The 19,138-nt window shown below is 32.9% G+C and overlaps 1 protein-coding gene and 1 pseudogene across 1 annotated transcript; both read right to left on the reverse strand.

Moving 5' to 3' along the window:
- Positions 1–798: 798 nt before the first annotated feature.
- On the reverse strand, positions 799–1,469 carry LOC126697360 (uncharacterized). Its single transcript, XM_050394328.1, has 2 exons — positions 1,248–1,469; positions 799–1,101 (listed from the first exon to the last, which is right to left on the reverse strand). Exons 1-2 carry the CDS (start codon positions 1,464–1,466, stop codon positions 799–801), a joined length of 522 nt encoding a protein of 173 aa, XP_050250285.1. The 5' UTR covers positions 1,467–1,469.
- A 10,923-nt stretch (positions 1,470–12,392) lies between these two features.
- Positions 12,393–18,351, reverse strand: LOC126697363 (cellulose synthase-like protein G3; annotated as a pseudogene).
- Positions 18,352–19,138: the final 787 nt, after the last annotated feature.

Genomic DNA, 19,138 nt, shown 5'->3' on the forward strand with positions numbered 1-19,138 from the left:
TTAAATAAAATTTACTTAAAGTTTTAGATAGCCAACCAACTCTAGCTATTTGTTGGGGCATAATTATTTCTTCATTTTACAAAATATCTCATTCACTAGGAATTAACAACCTGGGACTTAATTTAAGATTTTTCTTTTAAATTTTAGTATTGTACAATGTTCAAGATCATTAGCATTGTACTGTTTGCAATATATATTTGACTGCACATGTATGTTTTTTACAAGTAATTCGAATGGACCGAATTCGGCCACAAACTTATTTACACACCATTGATGTGGCAAAATCTTTTTGGTTCTCATATGGGCTTATTATTAAATTCACTTTTTTACTTATTAATAATCACTCACAACATCAATAATTTGTATTAAAAAAAAAATTATAGTTATATCATTTTTCATTTGAAATAAGATAGAGCATTAGAGACATTGGTTGCATTGAAAGTTCAAAATTGAATCACAATTGGATGATCTTTACGTGTAAATCCATCATTCCATTTGTTGAAAGCTTCGCGCTCTTGATCTCTAGCATTGTACTCATCATTAACTTTCCCTCTCTCAATAATATTAAATAGATACTAGTTTTATTTTTAAGATATTAATTTTTATTTGAAATTTTCGTAGATTTCTTATCCTAGAATGACAAAGTTTTTTCATAATTTGACCCCCCAAATGATAAAATTACCATTCCGTTCTTTCATTAATTTCTTGGTATGCATTGCTGGCATGCTTGAAACTTACATGGCTAATATATAATAATTAATAAACTTTAATAGACATTAATCAGTAATTCATACAATATTATATCTTTCTTATACAAGTCATGACTATCATTGCAATAATGCGCATAAGAACCACACGACTTTCATATTGAAAACTGAAGCATAGGAGAGAGGGACAGACAGACATAATGACAGCCTCACCAGCTCTGTGTCCACCAAGTGTCAAATAAAAATCATCTTTTTGAAAAGAATGATCTTCATGAACCCCATTTGGTTTCTGACTGATCTTCAAACTATGATTCTTATACCTAATTGACCTTAGTGACGACTGTCTTGGAGTCAATAAGGGTGAAATTCGTACTGCAGCAGGTTTATCAACAACCTGAAAGAAAATGTTATCAATATTCATACTCAACTCAAAATTATAAACATTCCAATTCTTATCATAAACAAAGCAAAGTAACTTATCAAAAAAAAAAAAAAAAAAAAAAAAAAAAAAAAAAAAACAAGCAAAGCAAGTCATATTACATTCAAATGTCGACCAATTGACAATTGAGGCAGTGGAGGGAGTGTTCCAAATGGGTTTGCAACTACCTGATTGTTAGTAGTTGATGCTGGACCAGAAATGAAAAGCGATGGTGGAGATGAAGTTGACGTGCTAAAAGGTGAACTAAATAAAGGAGTGGCTAGGACTACATTGTAATCAACAATGAAGGGAATTTTTGATGCAAATGGATTGGAAGGCATTGAGGAAGAGAAATGATTTTCAGTTGATTGGATTATCTAACAGGAGGCTGACCAGCAAAGAGTGGTCCACCTAAAATATCAAAATTTAAATGTTAGTTATTATCGCTGGTAAAAAGCACCATAGGAAATTTTAAATTTTGACACATTTTCAAAAATGTACCTATATCTCTCAATTGGTAGTTCTCCCACCCCTGCACCAACTGTAACGAGGGCACAACTAATAACAAAAGTATCACATTGCCACTAGCTTGTGCATCACCATCTACTTCTGTTGTTGGAGTGCATAAAACTCATAAGGAGACATTAGAATAACCTAGATGCATGATCTAACAAGAGTAGTTACAGAAACAATGAAGATGGTCACCAAACATCTCACCCATGGGAGTCGGTGGGGAGGAAGAATTGTCAGAAGTAGAGGAACAAAGTGCAGGAGTGCTTGAGGCACCAAAGACAGGAGTGCCCGTAGCACACTACAAAAAAAGCTGCCGATAGCAGCATTTTTTTTAGTAGCTTTTGCAAAAATGCCACTATAGTTACCCTATAGAGGCGTTTTCTAAAAATGCTACTATAGGCATATCTATAGTCACGTTTAGAGGGCTCTATAGTAGCGTTTTAAAACACTAGGCCTATAGCAGTGTTTCCAAAGGCTTAAAATAGCGTTTTAAAAATGTCACTATAGGTCATTTTTAAAAATTTTTATAACTAAAGATTTTAGGAATATACAACTATTTTAAAAAGTCGGTTGGGATTTTTTTTATTTTTTTTAAGGAGTTATAGTGGCGTTCATAAAATGCCATTGTAGGCCATTATAAGACAAGGGCCTATAGACAAATGCCTAGGGCCCATGTAAGACCAAAACTTATAGTAGCATTCTATGAAATGCTGCCATAGGTCCTTTTTTATTTTTTTTTTTGGGGTTTTTTTTTTTTTTTTTTTTTTTTTTTGGGAAGGACCTATAGTGGCATTTATAAAACGCTACTATAGGTCCCTCAATTTTTTTTGGTTGGGCTATCGTAGCATTTTACAAACACCACTAGGCCCTTGTAAGACTAAAAGCTATAGTGGTGTTTCTATAAGTCCTTTAAAAATAAATAAATAAGGGCCCATAGTGGCATGGTATTTTATGAACGCCACTACTAATAGATGTCTTATATGCAATGAAAAAGAGGAAATCATAACTCACCTTTTCCTACAATGTCCATTTGCAAGAGCTGTTTGGCATGGTTCTATCCTTGAGATTAGAACCTCTGATTTAATTCACAACATAGTTAAACAATGGATATCAAATCGTATCAGTACAAGTAAATCCATGGAGCAAAACATAATAAGTTTCCTACATTCCCTCTTCACCATCCTTTGGTCAATATGGAACTATAGAAACTTGGTCCTTCACCGAGGGAAATTTCCTAACCCCATGGAAGTTATTCTCACATCTCAATCTCTCATTTGTAGGTACCAGGAAGCTTTTCAAGAAATTCAAGAACAAGAACAGGAACATAACTCTAGACAGCATCCTCCATAACCATTCACTAACTAGGATTGGCAGATTATCATCAATGTGGTAGCATATAGGAACAAAAAATCCAAGAGAAGTGACTATGCCTTTGAAGCCATAAATCTGGATGGGAGTACTCTATTCACAAGAGGAGCTAGCTGTGGAAGGAAACCTCACTATCTTGCAATCTAGGAAGCTTTTTTTGAAGCAATTCTCAAGGCTAAAGAGCTAGGACAATAGCCCACTGCTTACTTTGATTTAGCACATTAACTTCAATTTAATACACATATTAGCTCAACTGGTAAAGTTTCTGATGGTTGAATAAGAGATCTGGAGTTTAATCTCCGCCTATAGGAAAAACTAATCGATGTCTTGATTTGATGATAAAAAACTATCATAAGGAGTGAACACCATAAGTTTGTACTCTCTTAAAAAATACTCAATTTGAAAAGTTAAAGGGTAAGAATTTAAGAACTTTCTTAATATACAAAATGCTTTGTTAAAAAGTAACAACTTTAAGCTATTTTTGGTCAATCTTCTTGACCTAGAAAGTCTTCACAATATTTGAAAAGGTGTTTGGGATCATTGGTGTACATGTCAAAATCTTGGGTCAAGATAATTGGTGCATTAGTCATGGTAGTTGATACTCAAAGCTACATTAAAATTATATTATTTAAAATTTAAATATAGTATATAAAAAAGAATTGATTCCCAAATTTTAATAATATTAATTAGATACATAACAAATTTTACAATGTTCTTCTCAACTTATTGAGCTGATAAATTATGACTCATGTAATATCACTTTTATATTGATCCTAACTTACACTAATTTTATTGTACATGAATTACAATATGTGAATTCAGTAGTCAAGACAAAATTAAAATTTATTGTGAAAATTATCTAAAATCAAAAGAATAAATTCTTGTGCAAGGAGACATGTGCATAGGTATAGTCAATCAGCATGTAGGACAGGATACTTACCTAGACATTAAGGGCACCTGCCTTAAAATGGTGGGGTTGAAGTCCTGCTCTTTTCTCTAGAGACATAGATGAGATTTGGCATTACATTGCCAATGATATTTTTGTCCTTGTCGCTCTTTAAATAAAATTTATTGAAAGTTCTAGATAGCCAACTAACACCAGCTATTTTTTAGGGTGTAATTATTTCTTCACTTACAAAATATCTCTTTCACTAGGAATTGAAAACCTAGGACTTGATTTAAGATTTTTCTTTTAAATTTTGGTATTACACAATGCTCAAGATTATTAGCAATGTACTATTTGCAATACATATTTGCTTGCACATTTATGTTGTTTACAAGTAATCGGAATGGACCAAATCAATGCAAAATGCTACAGCCACAAACTTATTTACACACTATTGATGTGGCAAAATCTTTTTGGTTCTCATCTAGGCTTATCATTAATATCACATTTTTATTTATTAATAATCACTCATCTACATTTTTAGACCTCTTAAAACACAATTGGATTAACCTAGTTAATTAGCCAAATGATTACTTGGTCCAAATTTCAGATCTAGGTTAACACACAATCATATAATCATATCAATGTAAAGTGCGGAATATAAAGAACACAAAGATATGATGACCCAAGAAACCACACCGATAAAAACCTGGGGAGGATTTAACCTAGCTATCCTCAAGGTAAACTTGAATCCATTATGAAGAATCAAAGTTTTACAATAGCGACTTAGACCACTAACATCCTATTGCTACCCACCAATAGAAAACTTACTGACACGATCACATGATAACTCCGAGACCACAAACTTCTTATTTCTTGGATTCTCCAGCAAATGCAAGCACTCCTGCTTGTGTATCTTTAAGTTTTTATTGTAGCAACTAAACGATCATTAAGCTCTCAATGAAATCTCCTTCTTGATAATTCTAAGCATGTGTGAAGGCAACCACCTCTCAAATCTCATAAGAGATTCACACACACAGCAAATCGAGCCACCTCAAAAATGTGGCTAGGGTTTCCCTTTTATACCTAGGGTAAAACACAAAACCCTACACATCATATGGGATTAGGGCTAAGTTGGAAATTCTGCAAAAAAACATTCTACTCGACTTTCTATCGGTCTAGCCTAATTCTCGATCGATCGAGCAAGATCGAATTGCACAATAAATTCTGCAGTAGCTTAATTCCAACTCTACATAAAACACATACTTTGAGCAAGTCTAAATAAGAATATAAAACCTGTTTTGATCATGGTTTGCCAACAATACAAATTAGAGTTCTAATACATTAGTTCCTAAGTACTTAAAACCTAACAAATTCCCCTTTTGGCAATCCGTGACAAAACACAAACACAATGTTCAAAGTTACAAGTAAAAGCCCTTTACAAAAATCATGCCCATTACAAAATAATCTAACCTAATTACTATCTATCAGTTACAAGTGTAGACAGCAGCACGACTGAATCAACCTGTAATATTTCCTAAAATACTCAACAAATGCATAAAAGCAAGTGTGGAAAGTACAAGTAAAACAAAAATAAATTCTTGACTTCACAAAACACAAAACAAGGACATATATCATGAATAACTCATAAATATAAATCAATGAGCAGTGAAACAAGAAACATAGATAACAATGTATCTCCCCTTATAAAAAATACATCAAGAGCCAAAAAATGTAAATACACAGTGAAGCACCTAGATACAATCTAAATAACTCCATAAGCTCCAAAACATAAAACTCCCCCTAAAACAAAAATCTCCTCTACAAACACAAGTATACTCTGCCTTTTTGTGATGGAATGCCAAAGGACACTCAGAATCCATCATCAAAAGGAGGTGGCGAAGGCGAACATTGAAGATGCTCCAGATCAGCTCTCAAAGCATGAATCTTATCAAGCACGTCCACCAAATGCTGACCATGAGCCGCCTGAACGGTTATGATAGTCTCCAATGTACGTCGAATGTCAAAATCATCTGAAGCAAATAGTGGAGGAATAGCAGCAGCAGCATCATCAACAGGATTAGTAGACACCTCACCAAAAGTAGCACCTGTAGCAGAAGAAAGAGGGGGTGCAGTACCAGAAGGCTCAACTCTAGGGCATTTAGAGCTCGATCTTAACTGAGTAGCCCTCTGCCTAAGAAAGGTGACACATATGGGAGCAATAATGTGTACTGGCTCAGAAGCGGGAAAGTCATCTAAACCTAAAAACAACAAAATCCTATGAATGAAAACAAAATGAAAAGGAGCATGAGCAATAAAGGAACTCCTATGAACTTCGTTGAAAGAACGAAAAAAAAGATGAAGAAAACTAATAGGAGCATTTGTAATAAGAGCATACAAAAATGCACATCGCTCCAAAGGAATGGTGTGCAGATGAGAGATAGGCCACAAGGAATGACACGCTATCCTAAAGAAAAGATAGGTAGTCTCAGTGAGCTCAGCAAAAGTGATCCGAGGATCAGAACCCCATTGGATTGAAGTACCAATGATGTAAGACATGATGTCGTCTAGGGGAGGAGACTCATCATGCGGATAAACAGGGTTCGGGACCATGAATACCCCAAGAGCATCAGCCACTACACGACGAATAATGGTAAACTCTACACCTCGTATCCAACTCTTGACTAAAGTGTTGGAATCATAGACGTGGATAGAGAGATTCGAGTAGAATTCTCTAATCAAGGTAGCAGGAGGAGGAATCAATATCCAAAAGTGGTAACCAACCCCGACGCTTAAATTTGGCCCTAATGGCAGGATCTAACTCATCTAACAAAACCTTACACTCAACCCAAATTTTTCTCTTAAGGTTTAGTGTCTCATACAACTCTTGGCTTTTCTCACTCCCAAACAAAGTGCTCACAAAGGAAGGAGAAGAAGAAGAGGAAGATGTCCTATGGGCTCTAGTCTTCCTAGGCATGGTATTAGGGTAAGGACAAAGACACATGAGAAAGAACAAAAACAACAAAAACAAAAACAAAAACAAAAAAAAATACCAAAGGCAGACTACAAGTTAGCACAAAAAAATATATAGAAAACAATCTATATGATGCATGAACAAATAAATGTCATGATGCATGCTCTAATACAATGATAACAAGTTCAATTTATGTTTAGAATCACAAAATTGGCGTGAGCATAGAATTTATAACAAAAACCCCAAAATTTTGAAAAAGCACTTGTTCAGTTTGTAATAAATTGCCCAATTGATCATCACACAAGTTAGAAAACAGTTTATAATAATCAAATTAATCAATCCAAAATCCCAGTTTCATCAATTAAACTCAAGTTGAACAAAATCCCCAAATCGGGTAGTTTCAAGCCCTAGAATTTTCAATTTCTCACAATACATCAAATTGATCAAATTAAACACCAAAGATCATGTTTATAACATCCCCCAACAAAAACCCATTGATCAATTGTGAAGAAAAAGGCTTAATTCAACAAAACCCCAAAATTGCATAGGTTCCAAAATCCCCAAATAATGCATGATTTGATGCATGAAAAATGAAAATAAATGTAAAAGGAAGGGTATAAAGGTCTTACCAGCCTTGGGAGAGAAAAATCTTGCAAAAAGAATGGAGGAAAATGATAAAAAAAAAAGTGGATTGGAGCCTTGATCGAGTCATATGGAGAGAGAAAAAGATGAAATTTTTTGAAAAAGTGAGTTTGAACACGTGAAGAACAGTTTTTAAAAAAATTCTCTCCATGATTTTCGATTAATCAAAAAACAGATTCGATCGGTCGAAAATGCTTTGATTGATCCAACACTAATTGAGTACCGATCGAAACAGACAGAGACTCATAAACATTTTTAATTGCAATTTCGATCGGTCGAAATTCTGGAAAAATCAGTTTAAAAAAAAAATAAAGCAAAATAATGCAGAAACTCCTCAAAGCATTGAATTTTATAAATCACATGCATGAGTATGAGATGAAATACTTTTCAAAAACACATATTTTGAACCCAGTTTTCCCAAAATTAATATTTTCAATCCATTCTCTTAAAATCTCAACCATCAAATATGTTTTGCATAAAACTCAAGGAATTTTCAAACTTGGTTGGTCAAACCAAAAACACACACAATAACATGTACAAAATTTAGCAAAGAGTAACTTGTGTAGTGTGTGCAACTAGCAAAAGCTTGAGCTACATGTGAGGTGATATGTGAATAGAAATCAAACACAAAGTCTACAAAATTCATCACATAGAGTTTAAAAGAGACAATCACCTAAAGAATTACATCATATACCTCTCACATCTCCTAGATTATAAGCTTGCAATCATGTAAGTTTCTTGATTTGCCTCATATTGTACACACAAATTTTAATTTAGCAGAAACTTATTAATATAGCCGAGATAATGTACACACCATTTTTATTTGATTGATTTAATTAAAGTCCAATAATGTACACACCAATTTTAGCATTTAAACCGAGGTTACACCATATATTCTTTTTGTGCATGTGCTACACTTTTTTGAGTACAAAATCTTATCATATGCACTAAGGTGTTCATGATTGGCTAGTGAACAGTAGTGAGATGGTTATTTATGCCTTTCTCCAAAGGTTCAAGTCCGACAGTCAAAGACATGTGATTTTCAAGATCAAAATCATGTGATCAAAAACTATAAACATCTTCCCACACAACATGCACTACAAAACTTCAACTAGTAAAATGCAATAAATAAACTCATCCAAGCTAAACAAGGTACAAAGACATGTTATATGAAAATAAATTGATCAGCCTTGTTTTCAATGTTAAGAAAATAAATGCAAAACACAATTTGCTTCCTTTTTATTTTTTATTTTTTATTTTTATAATTTTGAAAAGAAGAAACAAAAATAGTCCTAGAATGAAATGCATGAATGTTATGCAATGCAAGTCCTAGAAACAAAAATAAAAAAAAAAAAAAAACAATGGTCACAAAGGGTAGAGCAAAGAAGCACAAGGACCATGTCAGAAAAACTCAATTAGATTGAGTCTTTTGCATCTAAAACTTTTTAGTTGCACCCCGAGCATTGGAATTCTTATTCACATGAGAATTATTACCAACTCTAGGATTGGAATAAAGGTTTAGAGCCTTTACCAATTTAACAATAAGTACCATAGGATCTTATGCTTGAGGCACATGTATTTTTGGTTTATTTGCTCTCTTAGCAGCTTACAGTTTGAAACAGTTTGGATGAATGTGCCCAAACTTTCCACAAAAATGACAAACTCATGCAGACTTATCATGTGTCTTGCCCTTAGGAGGGTTAGAAGCTTTAGGTTTAGATTCATGAAGATTAACCCTAATTTTCCTAGGAGGTGTAACTTCTATAGATTTAGCCTCACTCATAGAGGGTTTGACAACCTCACTCACATGAGGTTCCAAAAAAGAAGAAGGAACAAAGTTTGTGGAATGAGGTGCAAGCACAGAGATGCTTTCTACAAAACCTAAGCCAGTTTTGTCGGAGGGAGACTTTTGAACACTCAGCAAGTGATCAAGTTTGGAGCTTGCAAACCTATTAGTTTGTTTTCTTGCAACAGATAGTTCATGTTCCAAATTTTTCAAGCAAAAGCATGTTTTCATACTTCACATTATTCAAAAGTTCATTAGCATCAAAGAAATTCACAAGCAAATTTTTCTTATCAGGTTCAAGAGATGCAATTTTCTTCAAGTCTAATTCAATACTCATAACATCCTTTGTAGTAACTTTGCAAAGTTTATTATAGACTTCTTGAAAATCTTCATCCTCAGAGAGTTCTCCATTAGAAGGGTTCTCTTTAACAAATAACCTTTCATTAACTATAACGGTAGCAGTGAAAGTAATAAAGTTTCCATCCTCTTCACACCCAGACTCATCATTAGAAACTTTATCATCACTAAGGGTTACAGCTATAGCCTTACCCTTAAATCTCAAGTATGTAGAACATTCAGATTTCATATGACCATACCCTTGACATCCAAAATATTGAGGACCCATAGAATTATTAGAAGATTGACCTAGTTTTTCTCTAGATTTTTCAGTGTTATTAACCTTAGTGGGATCATTATTCCTAAAGTTTCTAGGTTCAGCAGTGTTTGTACCTTTTGCCCTTCTGTTGTTATTTCTAAGGAAATTCATAAAGTTCTTGGCAAGGGAAGCAATCTTTGTAGCAGAGAGCTCATCATTAAATCTACCAACATCAACATCATCAACTGACTTAAGAGCCATTAATTTGGATTTGTTAGTTTTGGGTAGGTCTAACTCATAAAACTGAAGAGATCCTACAAGTTCATCAACAAGAATGGAGTCCACATCCTTACTCTCAGTGATGGCAGTCACTTTGGGTCTAAATTCTTCAGTTAAAGATCTAAGAATCTTCCTAACAATTTTAGGTTGATCATAGATTTCACCCAGAATATAAGCAGAATTAACAATATCATTAAGCTTAGCATAGAATTCATCAAAAGATTCATCATCAGACATCCTAATGCTTTCAAATCTAGTTGTTAATTGCTATAACTTATTGATTTTATCTGCCTTTGTACCTTCATGCACAGTCTGGAGGATATTCCAAGCAGTGTGGGCAATCTCAATATTAGAGATTCTCTTAAATTCCTCCATAGAAACAGTATTAAAAGTAGCATTCATAATTTGGTTATTAAAAGCGACTGCTTCTTTCTGCAAAGTTTGCCACTCACTCACAGGAGTAGTGGGCTTCTCCCATCCGTATTCAACGGAGTTCTAAACTCTCTCATCAATAGATTTCAAGAATGCTTTCATTCTTACTTTCCAATAAGCATAATTATTCCCATCAAAGTGAGGAGGAATAACCAGAAAGTGTCCATGTTCCATGACAACAGGGATCAAGGATCATCTCAGAGATCAAAAAATCTACAACAAGAGAGCTACCAACTCTGATACCACTTGTATGTTTTTAGACCCCTTAAAACACAATTGAAACAACCTATTTAATTAGCCAAGTAATTACTTAGTCCAAATTTCAGATCTAGGTTAACACACAATCATATAATCATATCAATGTAAAGTGCGGAATATAAAGAATACAAAGATATGATGACCCAGGAAACCACACTGGTAAAAACCTAGGGAGAATTTAACTTAACTATCCTCAATGTAAACTTGAATCCACTATGAAAGAATCGAAATTTTATAATAGCGACTTAGACCACTAACATCCTATTGCTACCCACTAGTAGAAAACTTACTGACATGACCACATGACAGCTCTGAGACCACGAACTCCTTCTTTCTTGGATTCTCTAGCAAGTACAAGCACTCCTACTTGTGTATCTTTAAACTTTTATTGCAGCAACTGAATGATCATCAAGCTCTTAATGAAATCTCCGGCTTGATAATCCTAAGCATGTGTGAAGACATCCATCTCTTAGATCTCACAAGAGATTCACATACACAGCAAATAGAGCCACCTCAAAAACATGGCTAGGGTTTCCCTTTTATACCTAGGGTAAAACATAAAACCCTACACGTCATATGGGCTTAGGACTGAGTTGGAAATTCTGCAGAAAAAACATTCTGCCCGACTTTCGATCGATCAAGCCTAATTCTCGATCGATCAAGCCAAACCGAATTGCATAATGAATTCTACAGTAGCTCGATTCCAACTTTACATAAAACACGTACTTTGAGCAAGTCTAAACAAGACTATAAAACCTGATTTGATCATGGTTTGCCACCAATACAAATTAGAGTTCTAATACATTAGTTCCTAAGTACTTAAAACCTAACAACTCATAACATCAAAAATTTGTAAAAAAAATTGTAGCTTTATTATTTTTCATTTGGAATAAGATAGAGCATTAGAGACATTGGTTGCATTGAAAGTTCAAACCTGAATCACAATTGGATGATCTTTAAGTGTAAATCTATCATTCCATTTGTTGAAAGCTTCATGCTCTTGATCTCTAGCAATGTACTCATCACTAACTTTCCCCCGCTCAATAATATTAAATAGATACTAGTTTTATTTTTAAGGTATTAATTTTTATTTGAAATTTTCGTTGATTTCTTATCCTAGAATGACAAAGTTTTTTCATACTTTGACCCCCCAAATGATAAAATTATAGTTCCATTTTTTCATTAATATCTTCGTATGCATTGCTAGCATGCTTGAAGCTTACATGACTAATAAAATAATAATTAATAAACTTTAATAGAAATTAAAAAATGCCACATCAGCATTTAAATAATAAAAATCTTATTTTATTTTCTCTCATTTTCTTAGCAACCCAAAAAAAAAAAAAAAAAAAAAAAAAAACTCAATCATTTTTATTGGTTGAGATTGAAGGTTGCCCAAATTTCCAGAAATTACCATAATAATTCGTTTTTTCCACCAGAATATTTTATTAACCCTAACATACAAATATTAAAGTTTTTACACGATGAAAAGTAATAATAACCTGGTATAGAAAGCTATGCAAAGCTCATAATTTCAACTCCTTAGAGTAAGAGAAGCTGCAGCAACAAGACCCCATACTAGAAATATCGAAATTAATGGAGTTCTAATAGGAATCTTTCCTTTATCACTTCTCAAGACCATGGCTTCGTAAATTGGCCAGGAGTTCACCACTACAAAACCTGTTATGAACATTTGCACAAACAGTCCCTCCAATTTGCTGCCTCCAAAAACCTCTACAAGCCCCCAAAAAAATGAGAGTAAGTTGATAATTGCTGCTGTTACTAGTGGCACAAACTGGGTGGTGGAACTCCAAACTCGTGCATCCCTTGCTCATATCTTTTGTGTTGTTCATCATCAATCACTTTTCTTGTCACATTGAAACCATGTGTTGAAATGCCTAAGAACTTGAGAAAAAACTCCATGAATCCAAACAAGTAACATGTTAGTCCCTTTATCATCCATATCCTCTGATCATTCCACCATCTTTCAACTGTTCCACTAGATAAGATAAAATCCTGGAAATCCTATCCATATGCTCCTAAGAAAAGGAACACATAGAAGAGAAACTATGACTCTGATACCTGCAACACATTTTTCACTTTGAATTAGTTAAATCATGTACACTCAATTAAATGAAAATTATTATTTTAGTACAATTTAATTAATAATCTACAATGTACAGCCAATTATGATAAGAAATATTTTGGATTTGGTGCATCATCAAATTACATTATCAAAACTATGGTTTTTGTGAAATTCAACATAATGAACTAGAAATTTTCAAACAACGCTATTAATCTATGAATTAATGGGTAACAAATGAAAGAGTCTAGCTCATTTTGTGTTCCACGTGGTTAAAATTTAACTATAAAGGTTTATAATATGCTCATGTACATACCTTTGGAAAGATGCTAATCCCATTGATGAGAGCTACTTGAGGGAGAAATGCATATTTGGTTATTGGAATAGACCATATGGCCCAGCACCCAAGTTGGGCACAAGCAAGACTCAGGGGGAGGCCCATAGACCTTATGCCAAAGGTTAGTGGGCTAAATTTAGAGAAAACGACCTCAAATAGGCCTATGGCCCATCGCTTGTGTTGATTTAGCATATCAATAATGGTGTTGGGTGCATCACCCAAAAATGCTGGCCTTTTTAGATTGCAGAATATGGACTTTCATCCCTCACAATGTAGCCGATAACTTGTGAAAGAGTCCTCAACCAATGATCCATATCTGACACCCATCTGTGCAATTCAGTAAAAAATTAGTGTATCATAAAAATTACCTTGCTAGAAAGATCTTTCTAAAATCTCAGTTAATTAAGAATGACTTGCAACTATGTAAGATACATTCCAAAAAATATGCTTATTTACTTATAAATTTGATTGTTTCAATAAGGAGGGGAAAATTGAACTATGTATGTTCCTGTTAAAAAAACTAAGATGTGTCAATTGATCTACAAGATTTTTGCTTCCAAAAATATGTTTGGAGAAAGCAAAAAGAGACAATCAAGAAAATCCATTTCTTGGTTAAGATTTTATTTTTTGGATATCACAGTGTACAGGTTATGACATCATTAAAAATTTAAAATGACATGATAGTAAATACAGATTTATATTGTCAAAAAGGAGATAATTAATAACTAATAAAGTAATAAGCTCACCTCGTAGCCCCATTTGGTCTGGTTCTCGTAATTGCAACCCGCAACCTTATGTGCCAATTCCATAATTGGTTGTGACTGGATAGGTTTGTCAACAACATTGTATGGTCCTAATTCGGGGATTTTAGGACACCAACTTTGATGGACCTCCAAAAAAGGCTCGTCTACTAAAAACACATCCAGTTCCGACATAGTTGCCACCATTTAGTCCATCAAACCCCAAAGGATTTATTTGAAACAAACGTTTAAATTCACAAGCATAAATGTCATTCTTGTTAATCCCATTGAAAATTTGAGGAAATTGATTGAATCCAAATTTCGACTAATCTTGAGGATTGAATAGGTAGTATAATGCATGAAGGGGCATACTAAGATCATTGGAGTATATGTCACAATCTAAAGTCAAGATTATTGGAGCATTTGTCATGGTAGCTGATACCCGGAGCTTCATAAATAGAAACAAAAAAGAAATCAATAAAAGTTAGGTTAATAGATCATGAATTTGCAAAACAATAACTGTAAAGAAACTTTTCATCTTTGCTTGTTGTGATTTGTGCACAATAAAAATCGTATCAATGGTTGACTAAGTTGAAAGTAATGTTATTTTAATTATAACAGGTTAAGTGAAGTTATGAAAAATATTATGTTCCTATCGTTACTCTGTGCAAAATATGTAACATGGTGCTGTCTAGCTTAGTTATAGGGATGCTTAATTGCTCACCAGGACATTAAGGGCACCTGCTTTAAAATGGTGGGGCGAAGTCCTGCTTTTCTGTCTGTAGACATAGATGAGGTTCGGCATCAAATGACCAATGATGTCTTTGTCTTTGCTATTCTGTAACAAAACCTGCTCATGACCATGTTTACCATTGAATTATGATGTATTTTAGATACTGGCTACTTGATTTATATGTTGATCACTAGGCCAAAAAAACTTGATTCTTCCAAATTTTATTTCAATTAAAAGGATTATATTACTATCATTTTGGCTTAATTAGTGATATATTTTGGGCTCCACATTCAGAAATACAAACCTGAATGACTGTAGGATGATCTTGGCGTGTAAAGCTATCTTTCCATTTGTTAAATGCTTTTTGCTCTTCTTCTCCAATAATGTACTCATCCCCAACTTTCCCTCTCTTGACAACATTTTCTACCTTGATTTTCATGCTATGGTACATTGTCTGTAATTGTAACATACGAAGTGTCATTGTTTAGATCAAATAGTTCACCACATTGGTGTCTCCCATCATCTTTGTATCAACTGTATTATTTCCATATTGTAAGTGAACTAAGTTGTTTTATATAATAAATAACTCGATCTTGATTCGAGAAAGAAAACAATTATAGCTTTATGTTTGTTTATTCAAACAAGATAATCTTAAAAAATCAAGTTTATACTCGACTACTACTAAATAAGCCAAATTCAAATGGTAATGTATTCACAAATAAGTTCGTGAGTATTGGGATTTGAGTGTATATATAATATTATATGTTGATATGTGTACATGTATAAAATATAACTACATGGATCCGGATTGAATTGTCTAAATTTGTAAATAATACTAGATATCAAATTATTATTTGTAATCTACTAAAAAATAGGAATAGTCAATTTCTTTGTAAAAATTATGTATAATTTTTTACAAAACAAGACTGGCGAATAGAATAATTGATATAATCTCACCTACAATTTAGTTATTGATTATTAGAATAGATTTGTAAATAGGGTAAAAAAAATTTATCTATGATGCTTATTGTATATAATTAATAAAAGAATAAGTTAATCAAGTAATTTGTGAATAAGATTGAGCTTGTTCATAAAGAAAATGAATCAAGCTTAAATATGTAATATTGTTTGATGATGACTTCAAGTCAGCTAATATTAAAGAATGAAACAATTTTAAAATTTTAATACTAGGATAGACTAATCTCATTTACAGCCAATTTGTTCATTACAAGATTTAGCCACCATGAAATCAAATTCAAATTGATATAGTATGATATGACCATGTGATTATATTAAAGGATGCTACCTTAAATAATTTCTCTAAATATTTTGTGTGTTTGGATGAATTTATTTTATTAATTTATTTTCATATTTTTTGATAAACCCATATTTTTTATTATTGTATAAAGCTACAGTTGCTTATTGAAAATATGATGCTTTAAATGAAAAAAGTTTAGACGAATATAAGTAATCAACTAAAACTTGCTTTTGTGCGGTAGAAGTTCTTTTTTGTAGTATCAAAGATTTGGAATCAAATCACCTTTCTAATAGGGGAAAGTTTTAAAGGATGTAAATATGCTATTCATATCGATTCATCTACTATTAACTTTCCACAAATGAAATATAAAACGGAAAAATATTCTTTCATAGTCCTTCACGTTTACTATTTCTCACATATATATATATATATATATATATATATATATATATATATATATATCCATAATTAACGTAGGAATGTCAGCATTTTAACGCATGAAAATATATACAAGTAATAGATTGGAGGTGTTAAAATGAAAACCCAAATGAAACATACACAAACGAGTTAAATCTTTGTGGGCACTCTCTATATATATTCCTACATATTCCATTTCCTAGTGCTGAATGGTCAAATTGTGCCAACCCATGTTGTCAAGGGCAAAACGGATTCAGATCCTCTAGATTTCCTAGGGTACTTTTCTAAATAGATTTCCTTAAAACTTAACCATTCTTTAATGATTTAATAGTCTAGATTCTGCCATATCAGCATTCCACTAACAATAATCTTAATTATTTTGTTTGTAATATTATTTTATTATTTTAAGATTATTGTTAGTGGAATGCTGATATGACGGAATCTTGACCATTAAATCATTAAAAAGTGGTTAGGATTTAAGGAAATCTACTGGTAGATTATCCTAGGAAATCTAGAAGATTTGAATCCAGAGAGGACAACTCTGTAACTCTTATTTGTCAATATTTTTTGTACAAATAGCCTAAATTTTATTTTTTTGGTAGGAGCCCAATAATCAGATGACTAGATGAGTCAATATCAGCCACCAATCAGATGGGAAGATGAGTACTTATATGTGTGTAGATGTGTCAATATGAGTCTCACCATTCTTTAAAAGTTATTATGATTTTTGAGTGGAATTGTGATGCGTCTTTGTATTAGAACTTATAACTCTTTTTTCCTCTTCCTTGTATGTGTACGTTTGTTTCTAATTTATAAAAATAAAAATAATAAAAATAAAATAAAAATAAAAACAAATGAGTAGATGAGTACTTGTGTTTCTTGAGGGTAATTACACACGATGCAATCCTAATTATGGGTGAATGATAATTATTATCACAAACCCAAAAACCTTTCAAAGTAAAAATATTGTTTAAGGAATATAGAGAAAATCAAAGCTTAAAAATAAAAAATAATGTTAAAGTTGTTATAATTTATACTTGCAAATTGACCAATAATTGATAAATGCAATTGTGATAAAATAATAAATAAAATTTTAAGTTCTGTTTTTAGTTTATTTTTAAAAAATTAATATATTAGTTTATAAGATTTATAAATTTATAATAATCATAACATCATCTTTGTTATAATAAAAAAAAGAAACAATTATGATCACGAAATGAAATAATGGTCAAATTATTATACCAACAATAAAGTTAGTATAAATTATATGAAATTTGTTCATGCAAATTTAAGGAAGCTTTATGCTTTATTACCTTAATCTTCTCAGCCTCAGAGGGCCAAGAATTATTTGAAGCAAAATAAGCTTCTGGGTTTTGCTCTACTATGTTGTTTTTTCGGCAGAAAGGTAACCAGTGACTTGCAAACTTAGCAGCTTCCATGAAAGCAAAGAGAGTCAACTGCGAGCCCCCATCATCTGATACATAGACTGAGATCTTCTCTGTTGGATAGTCATATGCCAAAACCGATAAGGCCGTGTTCAATACACCCATTGGTGGTTCCTTGTAAGGGTCTGCAGTGCATATAAACACGTCGAGTGCAGGAAAATCAGATTCTTTCACAACCCTTTTGAGGTTTTCGGGGAATTCCTTGCGATGGATTGAATTTAAGCGGCAAGACTGTGTTGCAGCCCACATGAAAGCAAGAACAATATCAGAGATAAGCAAGGAGAGGGTGATGAAGAAGGAGGATTAGGTTGTGGAGTTGAGGAGTGTGAGTGCATGGTGATAGAGCAAGGCTAGGATGGCACATGTGTAAACTGTAGCAAACACACGGTTATACAATTTGAGGCGTGAGAACTCAAGTGTGTGAAGAGGAGAGCCATGAGTTGTGGATTTGGTTGTGCTGCTTCCTTTCAGAACCTCCATTCTTTTAGGTGCTGCTGTATGATAATGGATTATATGGGCTACAAGTGGTTTGGCCTCAATTTATAATTTTATAGGCGTGTGCACAATGAAAGAAAGAGTACCTACCAATCATCTCTCTTAAAGCCTGTAGAAATGGTATTAGGATTTTCTTCATTTAATTAAAGTTGATTAATTTCATGCTTAGATTACAAGTTTAAGATTGTATTTATTTATACCGCGTTACTTTAAATTGTAATTGATATCAAATTTGAAAAATAATATATTACTTGTGAAATAGGCTCTTTCGTCAAATGATAATATATGATAGTTTTGTGTATTGGGTAGGTATAGGTATACGACATCTTTTTTTACTCTTTTGTACATGTGGGACGACACGTCTGCAGGCTTCTTTCTCAGATCTCGTATATATGTGGGGATGCATGAGTAGAAAACTAGAGCAAGGCTCTCTACATTATTGGTTTTCTATGATGTATACAGCGCAAGAATGTGGCCAGCCCCAATAATTGTAATGATGCTCGAGCCTGGAAAAAAAAAAAAAAACATTTGTGACTAAATTCTACGGTTTTGGATTTTCGGGAGCAAACAAAAGCAATCACTATCAACATGCACTAGTATAGTGGAATATATATAATATAAACTGAAATATTCGAGAATTTCTATTGATTACTCAGTACACATTTTAACTTGGTTTTTATTATCCGTCATTTAAATGATTTCTTGGTTAATTATCTTACAAAAATAAAACAAACAAACAAACAAACAAACTTGAGGAAAACGATCATTTAAA

Source organism: Quercus robur, chromosome 2 (assembly GCF_932294415.1).
Source record: "Quercus robur chromosome 2, dhQueRobu3.1, whole genome shotgun sequence".
Lineage (NCBI taxonomy): Eukaryota > Viridiplantae > Streptophyta > Magnoliopsida > Fagales > Fagaceae > Quercus > Quercus robur.